The 12721-nt window shown below is 28.2% G+C and overlaps 3 protein-coding genes across 3 annotated transcripts in view; 2 read left to right on the top strand and 1 right to left on the bottom strand.

Annotated features, from left to right (window-relative positions):
- Positions 1 to 3272, top strand: part of LOC108685863 (zinc finger BED domain-containing protein 1-like) — a 7376-nt gene extending 4104 nt beyond the window's left edge. Inside the window, exons 3-4 of the mRNA XM_018190871.1 lie at positions 2632 to 2786; positions 2882 to 3272. Of these exons, the coding sequence (XP_018046360.1) occupies positions 2632 to 2786; positions 2882 to 3210 (484 nt within the window). The 3' untranslated portion in view covers positions 3211 to 3272. The remainder of the gene's footprint in view (positions 1 to 2631; positions 2787 to 2881) is intronic.
- Positions 3273 to 5318: 2046 nt separating this feature from the next.
- Positions 5319 to 8701, bottom strand: LOC108685855 (transmembrane protein 138). The gene is made up of 4 exons (XM_018190853.1): positions 8373 to 8701; positions 8210 to 8282; positions 6348 to 6522; positions 5319 to 6273 (listed from the first exon to the last, which is right to left on the bottom strand). The coding sequence occupies exons 1-4, from the start codon at positions 8504 to 8506 to the stop codon at positions 6167 to 6169; spliced, it is 489 nt and encodes a 162-aa protein (XP_018046342.1). The 5' UTR covers positions 8507 to 8701; the 3' UTR covers positions 5319 to 6166.
- Positions 8702 to 8821: 120 nt separating this feature from the next.
- On the top strand, positions 8822 to 11948 carry LOC108685854 (chromatin assembly factor 1 subunit B). The gene is made up of 6 exons (XM_018190852.1): positions 8822 to 9068; positions 9659 to 9791; positions 9883 to 10186; positions 10709 to 10972; positions 11057 to 11284; positions 11356 to 11948. The coding sequence occupies exons 1-6, from the start codon at positions 8928 to 8930 to the stop codon at positions 11897 to 11899; spliced, it is 1614 nt and encodes a 537-aa protein (XP_018046341.1). The 5' UTR covers positions 8822 to 8927; the 3' UTR covers positions 11900 to 11948.
- The last annotated feature ends 773 nt before the right edge of the window (positions 11949 to 12721 follow it).

Genomic DNA, 12721 nt, shown 5'->3' with positions numbered 1-12721 from the left:
TTATAAAAAGATATTTATTTTGTTTAAAAAGATATTGATACAATAATATAAATATGTATTAATAATGTTAATTTAATATATTTATTTAATATATTTATAACATTTAAAATATTAAAACATAACTTTTATCATATGATTTATCATATGATAACTCTTATCACATAATTCGTGATATTAAAATTAAAGTATTCTTTTAGTATAAAATAGTTATCAGTTAGTTATGAGAATTAGTTATAAATTAGTTATGAATTTGTCTTTATAACGAAGCATCTTCGTATAAAATAATTCGTGTAAAACATGTATATGAAAATAATATTTTATCTCAATTAACTGTCAATTACTAGTACGCAAGAAGTTTCGAGAAATGCCAACTTCATTTTCTAAATGCAACATTGCCAGGTTATCGATAATTATCGAACATAAAACATTAAATTACTTACGTTTCCTAATAATAGAATATTAATATTATGATTTATAATTAAAAATTAGCAATCAATGTTATCTTTTAATTTTAATAAATCATAAGGCTAAAGACTAATATAGGCCTTTCTTATTATTAAAAGATTTTCATATTTTTGGATATTATCCATGAAAAACAATAGCGTACCTTCCTCACCCGCAAATGATCGATCGTACATCCTTAAATTGAAATTAAAAAGGTGTACATTTACTATTGCATATTTTACTATTTTTCTTGCGGTAAAACCGCTGAAGCAATCAGAATCATTTATGAGATGTAAACCTAACACACGATTGAAAAGTACAGACAATAGGAACAGAGAACAACAAATTTCAACTCATCAGAAACTGTGTACTCTAGTATATATGATTTTTTATAGATTAAAATTTGTTATTCCTTGTTCCTATTGCCAGTATTTTTCAGCTATGTTTCAAGCCTTATGGAGAAAAAAATTACTTCTGAAAGACCGTACCAAGATTGTTTTAAAAGATTTAAAAATAATGATTTTGATGTAAACGATAAACGCGCACCAAAACATTTCTTCACTATGGCATTTATATATTGTCTGAAAAATTGCAAAGTGATAGATTCGAAAAACTAATATTTTCCATTTCTTTTATATATATTAATAAATATATTAATAAATATATTTTTGAAAAAAGTTCGCGGAAATTATTTATACATCTAATATTTAATTTTGAAACGGGTTACCATTGTACATCTTGTACTCTTTCACTCTTAACTTTCAATTCTTTAATGAATTTATAAAACTTAAACTTATGTAGGATTGGAACCGAGAATTGAAGTTCGGGAACTTAATGATTATATTCGCTGACAAGGGAAGGTTTAGAAATAATCCTCATTGATTTCAATAAAACTTGACAGGATTATAAAGTGTTTTCCTAAATATAATTATATCCTTATTTGGGTGTATATACAATCAACCATTTTCGAAATATTTCATTAAATATTAAATTTAGTAGTTGTATAAGTGAAATATTTTTCATGAGACTTTATTAAAATGTTTATTCCGAATAGTTGTAGCGTAATGAATATGGTAATTGTTTCTTAATTTATAGATTCGATCGTGAGGTTTAAACCTCACTAGCAATTAATTTTTTTGACATATAATATATGACAGGAATAATTATTGAGAAGAAAAATTAATTATTTTTATTACACATTTCTACTTTTACAAATTTTAGAATGAAGGTTTTAATAAAAATAAATATAATATAAATTTTTGAAAATTCAACAACAAAGAAATAGAACTAATGACCGTAACGATTAAAGCTAGATCTTTAATGCTTGAATAATTCAATCTGAATTATTATATAATTATACTATATATGTACTTGCATATATATAGTATATATATTTGTAGTCATTCTGCGTGCCAAATTGGTTTTCCGGACTTATAAATGTAATTAAACTACTGTAATAATATCACAAATTAAATTAATAAGTAATTTTAATAATTTGATGCTCAATCAGACATCATATTAAAAAGATGTTAATATGCTGAAAAACTGTAAATAAATTTATTCCGAAAAATATTACCTCAGCCGAGAATCGAACCCGGATCTCTTGTATTTCGTATGAGCGTCCTAAGCCTTTAGATTATGTTGATAAATCCGGAAAACCAATTCGGCGCATTCGAATGTCAATAAATATGGCATATAAAAATATATAGTGAATATAATAATTCAGATTGAATTAAAAAACAAAGAAAAAAGAGGGTTACGAACCAAAAATTATTATATAAGATAAAACATGATAATGTAGAAACAATGAATTATTTAAGCATTAAAGATCTAGTTTTGACCGTTACAATCATTACTTCTATTTCTTATTGTTGAATTTTCAAATGTATGGTCCAGTAAAATTCTTATTGTTTATAAATTGTTGAAGTATCATGAACTCGCGTACAAATTCTAATTGTTACTACTAAATTTAATATTGAAATATCTCAGAAATGATTGACCGTTTACGTTCAAATAAGGGTGATGATTATATTCAGGAGAACACACTATAAGTTTCATTGAAATCAATGAAGGCCACTTCTGAATTTCATTGTAAGTCATGCAGTATCCCACTAAAATTGCAATAACTCACTTTGGGAACACATACATTATCTTATTATGTACATGTATCTAATTTTTATATTACAGATTTAAAACAATGCCATACGTCACTGAAGAAGATAAAAGTGTAGTTAGCACACCTATAAAAGAAAGATTGACGAAATTGATTCAGGAAGAATCTGGAGATGTTTCGATAAAGAACGAAGATGAGGCAGTACCAAGTAAAAAAACTAAAGTCTCAGGTATTTTTTTTTTTTTTTTAGATAATTATATATAACGCATCTTCAATTATGCAGGCAACGTGAAATAGACATTTTAGATCCATTTTTAATTACAGGTATGGAATTCTTACTTGGTGGCCTATGCACTACAAAGGCCGGTATGCCCGCGGAGGAAAAAGCTGATCTTGAAATTGTTCAATATCAGTCGGAACCTACAGCACCTCTTGATTATTGTCCGCTGCAATGGTGGTCGAAGGTATCGGCGAAATGTCCGAATCTGGCAAAGTTAGTGAGCAGATATCATTGTGTGCCCGCTTGTTGCGCACCACCTTCACGCATCCCGCCAGACATACAAATTCAATATGATACAAGACGAGCAACTTTGCCGCCTCATCTGATTGACAAATTACTCTTTTTGCATGGTAATCATACCATGCAGATGTAAAAAAAATTTCTAAGCCTGCAAGATGCTGCCTGAAAAATATCTCGCTGTGGTATATAGGATATTTTCACGAACAATGTCAAATTTACTTGCAATAATTTAGTCCAAAGTGACATACATGTGCAAGTAAATTCTTTTGTATAACTTTCTCTAACTCTGTATACAATGTAAGTATTATGTAAGTATTTAAGATACAAAGAATGTCAATTTTGTTTTTATTTTTATTGAATATGACATTTTCCTAAGATTCGATATAAAAATTATCAGTCATTATCTAATAAGTGAAATGCGAGAGTTAAGGCTCCTAAGAGTAGTTATTCCAGCCATATTGAATTGTGACGTCATAAGCGAGAAATAACATATTGATTTTTCTTGCATATCATTTGTGAATAAAGAAAATTTGGATGAAATGAAATGATGAGATCGCTTTAAAACCTTTGTAAAAATGAACGAAGCCTCTTCTTATTTTTCTGACAGTTAATAAAGAGTCGAAAAAAACTCGTGAAGTGAAAATAAACTACACATGTGCATTGAATAAAAACTAGTAAACGCACTTACGTGTCTTTTATGACTATTTACAGTACTTACAGTATTTACAGTATCAAGAGAGATAAGGATAATTTTCATCCATTTTTACAAGTGTTTTAAAGCGATCTCATCATTTCATTTCATCCAAATTCTCTTTATTTACAAATGGCATGCAAGAAAAATCAACGTGCCGCTTATGACACATTTTTAGCTTATAACGTCATGATTTAATATAGCTGGAATGAGTACTCAGGAACCGTAAGATGCGTTTCGAGTAATGCATGAAGCGCATCATGCAACATTTGTCTCTGTTATTCATCGAATAATAAAGAAAGATAAAATAATACATTATGCACTTCATATGTAACTCGGAACATATCCTTAATGTAATAGAGTTTTACATATAAGGCGAGGTTAATGTAAGAGAGTTTTTGCATAATTTAATTTTTAATTTATAATTAATAGAAACCGATATAAAAAAATCTCTCTAGTAGAACCAATAAATTATTTTTACATAAACTTCTAAATTTTCTTAAAAAGAATATATTTGAAATATTCATATTTTGCATAATAAAAAGTTTTTAGATTTTCGTCTTTTTGATCGAGAAGTAAGAGCGCTCTTTTATATATTTCAATACAGCAGATTCACATGAAATTGAAAAATAAATGTTAAAATCAAATGTTTGTATGGTCAATTCTAAGTTTGTTTGTTACAAAAAAATCATGTATAGAAAATACAGTTATTACGATTAATAATAACTATTAATAAATTATGTTTTATAATGCCTGTTCTACATTACGCAAGTCGTAAGCCGTAAGAAATTGGCCAATCACAGTTGAATGTGAGAAAAATAATCGACTATGATTGGTTAATTTCTTACAGCTTAATTTCTTACAACTCTATTGTAGAACAAGCCTTAGAGAATTAAAAAATGAACAAAACTTTATAATGAGTACACGAACAATTGCCTATAATTGTTAGGACGTAAATAGACAGTCCCACCTCAATGTAAATATACCAATATTAATTTGTTTTTGCAAAAAAAGTCTTATTCATATTTTAACCATTCATGTATTTTATATTTTAATATAATACTGCCCTGGATTGTATGAGAGTTCGTTATATATTTTTCTTTTTAATTTAATACAAATTTGATAAAATACCTAATAACATATAATTGCATTTCATTATTTATATTATTATTGGTTTAAAGTGTATAAACAACCAGCATTTGCTATAAACATTTCCTATAAACATTTATTATCAAAAAATGTTGAATATATAATCGAAATTATTTCTTGCACTGAAAAATAACCTAAATAAATTTGTAATATATATATATATTCTATGTATATGTATATCTCACGCTATTGAGAGTTCAATTTTGATTTTATATTAATATAAAAATTAAGATAATATTAGGTCACAGATAAATGTAATAAACTTATACAATTATTTGTTTTAAATTTTAATTATTTTAAATTTATTAACAAATTCTGATATACAATTAAATAGATTCATCAGCCAGATATTATGATTGGAACTTTGTACAATGCACAGTGAACTTATATACAGAGGATCCTATAACTCTTAATTAATATTTCTGAGAATGAAAAAGGATGAATTTTTGAATTAAAAGTTCTTTTCCCAATTTTGACTCAAATCATTATTTACCGAGTTATTAACAATTAAAATTGATCAATCGGATTGTGCCTAGTCGGAATACGCAGGAGCACAGCATGCTATAGGCATTCCTCGTTCTTACTGTACATTCCCCCATTAAAATTTTATTGTAATTTTTCATATTAATTAATAAATAAATAAATGCATAGATAAATAAATAACTTACCCATTTATTGATTATACATAGTTTAAGCCAAAATTTGGGAAAGGAACTTTTAGTTTAATATTTCATGCTTTTTTTACTCCCAGAAATATTAATTAAGAGTTATAGAACATCTCCTTATATGAGTGATCACATCTATAAATTGCTCGAGACTAATCAAAATGACACAAAAGATAATGTATAAGAAGTATAGAATAATGAATTATTTTTCATTAATGTATTAATATGTGCATTGGCACAATCATTTCATTAATGCATAAAATCATTTCTTCCTCGATTTCGAAAGACATAGAACGTACAAATATAAAAATGTGTATATAAAAAGTTTGTAATAAAAGTTTTTTTATACAATGTATATAAATTGTACAATGTTTGTATAGTATATGAATTTAGAAATTAATTTATGGATATATCAACTTCGTTTCATTTATGTAATATAATCATATAAATTTGTATAAATATAAAGACATTGTATAAAAAGCTTAAAATAGTAAATTTGAAATACACAGATATATTCTTACATCTATATTTTATCAGAGCTACAATTACCCTTTATGTCTCATCAAAATTTTATTTACGTGTAATCACGGAATACTCAATTGCTTTTGTACCCAAGCAGAACTTTTATAGAATCTTGGATCACCGATTCTCAGAGAGGCTCTTTTGTAAAAGTAATAATACAGCACTGCAACTTTATAAAAATCCTGAATTACCATTTATTTATCAACGTTCTAAGATAATATTCTAAGTTTTTTAATGTTGTACCTGTTCTATGTGCAGAATAAAGAGTGTGAAATTCTTTTGTCCAATAATGTTTTAACGGCATTGACCAATGTATACTGATGTGCCATGTATGCAAACTGATTGATAACATCATATAGATAATGCATAATACTAATGTCATACGGAATCTTGTGTACAGTAGCTGTATCAAACCTGCCTGAAAATGAAATCTAGTTTACATATCTCTGTCAAATATACATGATATAGGAAATATGAAAACTTGTCAATCAGTAAACATAATTTAATAATTCCAGCTTTAAACAGAATATTGTAGCAAATGTCAATTGCATTCAAATTAAGCTTCCACCAACAAAGTTTGCCGACATAGTAGATTATTAATATCATTTAAATGATTACGAAACGATTACGAAATTTTACTTGGTTTTCATGATTCGTCTGCCATCATATTCTGCAATACTAATTTGAGGCATTTTGCTAAGGAATTCCACATTATCTAATTGTATGGAAAATTGAGTGAATTGAGTTAATTTTCACATATGATATTAGGCTTATAATGCGATGAATACAGATATCGTTGACATAAAGCTCAATAGTGAATAGTTTTTGAGCTTGGTGTATCAAAAATGTAAAACTTGTGTTCACAGAACACATTTGATGTACTAGAGCTAAAAAAATATCCATTATTGAATCTATATCTTTTATTTATTACATTATATTACATTATAAGGTATATTATATGCAAAAATGCGGGATCAACAATAGAAGTCGCAAATGGTAGTAGGATTTTATATCATAGAAAAATTGACTAATCACAATTTAATATGAGAAGAATAATCGATTGTGATTAATTTTTTACGACTTAAGATCTCACGACTATCTATAACTCCTACTATATACCCCAACTCGTTTCATTGGGATCCAATTTTTCAGTTACTTTGACAACTTGAGGAGCATTTTAAAATGTGTCTCATCCAAAATTTTATTTTCTGAGTTAAAGAAATGACGTAGTGATGAAATTATATTTAAAATGAAATTATATTTATATTTAAGCTAATCTGAAATGTTCAGAGAGCATTTTTTTATTCTCAATTTATATACTGAAAAGAATCTAGACATTTACAGTGCATTATGTCCTTTAAGAAACAAAATTTCTTTATACCTTTAGCATTTTTAGTAATTTTTTTAACTTTTAACAGCCTACTGATTGACATATTATTATTTTCTCTAAAGTGTGTTAGTTTTCTTTATTGTTTTCTTGAAAATTGTAAATTTCAGACAAAGCGTATTTTTAAAGTCTACTCTTCACTTGTAAAATATATTTTTAACAGATTAACACGCTGTAAATTTACACAACATTCCTTATTCTGATTTTCTTATAATTTCGTATATTTTTAAAATATTTAGAAATTAGAAAGAAATTTAGAAAGAAAATCGTCACTCAATTCTTGTTTTTCATTTAATTTCAAGTTTTTTTTTATGTCAATATAAAAGAAAGACAAATTGCGTGCGTGCGTGTGTCAACACTATTTATTATTTATATTCTCTATAATTTAAATTATATAAGAAAACAGTTTATATTAAGACTATGCGTTTCGCATTCTTATGCTAATTTGGACATTCCAAGAACGAATCTGGACACGGAGAAAATCTACTTTATATAGAAAGCATCCATGGAAGCCTCAAGAATAAAACAGTTTGTGTCTAATTAATTAAAACAGAGAATAATCATCAAATTAATTTCTTATTAACATAAAAAAAACTTAAAAAAGAAAAAGAACAAAATTTGAGTAACGAGATTTCTTTTCTTGAAATAAATTCTACTCGACTAAAAATACATAAATGTAAAAAAATAATATCTGGCTACAAATTTGAATTAAGTTCACCTGGAAGATGTAAGTAGAAAAGAAGTTTACTAAGAGCAATGTGAGGGCTACAATGAGGCAAAAGTCTTGAATCCTGAAATTGTTGCATCGATTAAACACAATTCCATAACAATAGATCGTCATAATAAAGGCACGATGAAAATTATAAAAAATTATTACGCACACATAAAGTACCAGCAGGTCGGTTGGATGCTGCCTGGCAAAGCTCGCGAACGAATTTATGCAAACGTCAAAGAGCAATATAACATATTGCAGGATTATGATAATCGTGTATTGCCTCGTGTTTAAGGAATTCATTTACTATTTGTTGCTATTTGTACATTTGTACAAGAAATCTCACGAAATGTAAATAGCGGTCTGTTTTCTGTTCCTACTGCACTAGATTATTTTAGAATCTCGCTTTCGACAAATATCAAACATATATCTATCTCACTTTAAGTTCCAAAAGTGTACACTAATTCAGCCACAGAAAACAGACCTTAGGTATACATAAGCTTGTGGAATGTGGAATGCTAGTCGACCAGATTGTCGCGCAAGTGGTTGCTATGACAATTATTGCCTAACCCAACTTGTGACCCAACTTGATCGACAAAATTCTTGGCGCGAATGATGTGACAGCTTGAAGGTTAAGTAGAATTCGTATACTCCTGACTCGCTCTCTGTTTTGTATCCATCTATAGCTTTACAATATCGTGCATACCTGTTGATCTTGATCAAAATGAAGTGTATTACTCCTGAAATTTCGTGGCATAATCGCGACCCAGTCCTGAGTGTCGATGTACAGAGCGGTTTGAATGAAGATCTGAAAGGAGATACGTTTTGGAGAGTGGCGACTGGAGGAGCGGATTGTCATGTTTTGGTAACATAATTAAATTGAAAATTGTAAAAACTCATATAAAAATATTATTAAGCACTGGTTTGACCGAATAAACATTTACTTCTTCGTTTATTTGTGTTATTTATATATAATATTGGCCGATTTTCCATTTATTGTTATAATTATACTAGATATTTACTTTGAACAAAGCTAAAGAATAATAATAGTTTTTTTATTTTTCTTTATATATATATATGTGGTAACAAAGAAAATATATAAGGAAAACCATAAAAATGTGTAATTTTTATTAAAAAATCAAGTTATATTTATAAATATAAATAATATTTATATAATAAATAATTGTATGTGTGTGTGTGTGTGTGTGTGTGTGTATGTGTATGTGTGCATGTGTGTGTGCATGTATTTTAATAACAATAATAGTACTACTAACTAAAAATAGCATATATAATATTTATATTAATGGAACATAATGCTACAAAGTTTGTACATGATTTTAATAATGTCAGATATTTAAGAAGTAAGGATACGTTTAACGTCTTGATCTAATTATGATTACACATTCAAGGATTTTACAAAATGATTGTTTGTTTTTTCTAAATGATTGTATACAGATTTGGCATTTAACGACAACCAAATGTGGGAGAGCTATTGTGAATTTTGCAGCAGACTTGGATCGTCATCAGAGAGCAGTAAATGTTGTGAGATTTTCTTTGTCGAGGGAAATTCTAGCATCAGGAGATGATGGTTTGGCAACTTGATATTATTTTACTAATTACTTATTGTTCTCTTGTTAAGGAAAAGAGTTGCCTAGATTACAATTGATTTTAATACACAGAATCGATTATTATTTTGTGGAAAATCAAGGATGGACGAGACTTGTCTCCATCTTCAAGTGATACAGAAAATAAAGAACAGTGGACTTCCTGGAAAGTACTAAAAGGTCACATCGAAGACATTTATGATATTAGTTGGTCGCCGGATTCCAATTTTTTAATCTCTGGATCTGTTGATAATACCGCTATACTATGGGATATCCAGAAAGGTCGTAAAACTGCGATATTACAGGACCACAAAGGTTTTGTTCAAGGAGTATCTTGGGATCCTTGCAATCAATATGTATGCACTATCAGCACAGACAGGTATGTAATTGAACAGCATATTGACAAAAATTGTTATCTCTACTTGAAATTTTTCGGCGAGAACAAAAAAGTTTGTATAATTTTTCTCATTCAAGTTATCAATAAGATAAAAAATTAAGAAAAACCTATTAATTTGAAATAACAAAACGTATATAATAAGAAATACATTTTCTATTTATTAAAATGACTGATTTTGCAGCTGTAGAAAGAACTTTTAATTGATTTTGTAATAAATCTGCCATTTTTATTAAACATAATTAATGGATATAAGTATATTTATAACAGAGTAGGAATTTGGGGATTTGGCTTCTTTTACAATGAGACTCACCTTCTTCTCTAATTTTGTAGGATTTATAATTTTTACACATTTTTTAATCATTCAATTCGTAACTAAAAAGCTAAGGCAAATTTCGTTTTTTAATTTTTGATATAGCTGCTTTCGCATTGACTATTCAATTATAAATTACGCAAACGTAAAGCATCTGCTAAATTTTAATTGTGAATCAAATTCATTATTTTCAGATACTGTCGTTTAATAAGCATTGCCACGAAAAAGGTTGTTCAGCGCGTTTATAAGTCTAAAATCCCAACACCATCCGATAGCTCATTGCAGGGGAAATTCGTGCGTCTATTTTACGACGATACTTTCAAATCTTTCTTCCGCAGGTTGACCTTCTCGATAGACGGATCCCTAATTTTCGTTCCATCTGGAATAATCGAGTTGCAGGAGACTACAGAGACTATATCAAATGCAGTAATTGTTTTCTCTAGAAAAAATATAAGAGAGTTAGTATTAAATTTCTAATAAAATTCCAAATCCGTAACTTGGCTTAAAAAAACAATCATAATAATAAAATCGATTTTTTTTAGACCAATAATGATCTTACCTACTTTAAATGAATGTACTATAGCAGTACGATGTTGCCCTGTCTATTTTGTATTGCGACAGGATAGTCCAGATGCTTTAATACCGTTGCCTTATAGAATGGTATTTGCTGTTGCGACGCAGAGTTCTATATTACTCTACGATACGCAGCAGACTTCTCCGATCGGTGTGGTATCGCTCATTCATTATGGTAGATTAAATGATCTTTCGTGGTACGTCATTGCCAATATGATATATTTGTTCAATTCAAATTATTTCCGAGTCTTAGCGTCTTTTTTTATAGGTCTAGCGATGGCAAAATTTTAATCACGTCTTCGAGTGATGGTTACTGTTCCATAATACACTTTGAAGAAGGTGAACTAGGGGAAATTTATAAGATGAAAGAAAATTCTTTACAAGAGAGTACAATAATAAAGGAAGCATCCAAAAATTCTAGTAAAAAATCTTTGTACAGTACAATCAAAGACAAAAATAATGTTCCAACATTCGATGTGGATGATTGTGCGATGGACATTGAACTTATAGAAAGCAACACACTCAACACAATAACGAATAATCGATCTGAAGAACTTAATGAACAGAAACCGAACGAAATTATTAGTAGCGAAAATATTACATCAAAAAATAATTTACAGATAGACAAGAAATTGAATGAAGAAGAAACAGAAGATATCAAATTGGTGTATAATGAAGAAAATAGTAGCGATGTGATCAAAATCAAAACCAGAAATAGTCCGCCAAAGTCTAATGCTCTTATTATATGTAACAAAACTCCTAGAAGAGTAAAATTAATAACTTTATCGAGTCCAAAAAGACTCAAGAAATAATAGCTTGTAAAAAATAGACTTCTAAGATTTATTATGTAACTTTTAACTATACCGGGTGTTCAAAATAAAGTATTACAAATTTTTATCTCGGAAACATGGATTATTGAGAAAAATTATTCAGACAAAAGTTGTAGAATTCAAAAAGATCTTACTGATCTTATCAATTTGACTTTGGTGGCGTCATCAAAATTATATCGATTTTTTTAAATAGAACATCCTACTTTTTTCCCATTGTCAAAAATATTAACGTGAAGCTATCTTTTTTCAGTTTAAATAAACTCAATAGATTCATTACAGTACAGAAGGACAAATTTCTCCCAAAATTTTTCAATAAAAGGAATCCTGGTTTACAGGATTCCTTGCAAAGATTGCGATTGTATGTTGGGCAAACGAGTCGAAAATTAGTCACTAGAATATCTGAGTATCAAAACTACATTAAATAGTAATAAAAATCAATTAGTGATTACAGAACATCGACTTGGTTTTAATCATGAATTCAGAGAATATTCAAATTCTTGATAGAGTAGGCTTCAAGATTGATTCGGATTTAAAGTTATCCAGATATCCGTTTATCCAAATTACGAATAAATGTGATGCTTCGGGTTATTCGGAGATTCAAATTTTCTAATATCCGAATCTGAGATCCGAATAGTAAAAGTCAAACCTAGATCCGATTTTCAGATTCGGATTTATAGCAAACTTATAGCGAATTCGATTGGATGCATTTAGTACGGACTGAATGTATATTAAAGTCATTACATTATACACTTATTTAATCTGAATATAAAAGTATATTAGAAATACAAATAATAGAGAGCACCT

Source organism: Atta colombica, unplaced genomic scaffold (assembly GCF_001594045.1).
Source record: "Atta colombica isolate Treedump-2 unplaced genomic scaffold, Acol1.0 scaffold161, whole genome shotgun sequence".
NCBI classification, from domain to species: Eukaryota; Metazoa; Arthropoda; class Insecta; order Hymenoptera; family Formicidae; genus Atta; species Atta colombica.
The sequence above is the reverse complement of the archived record's forward strand: the minus strand, read 5'-3'. Positions and strand labels throughout refer to the sequence as shown.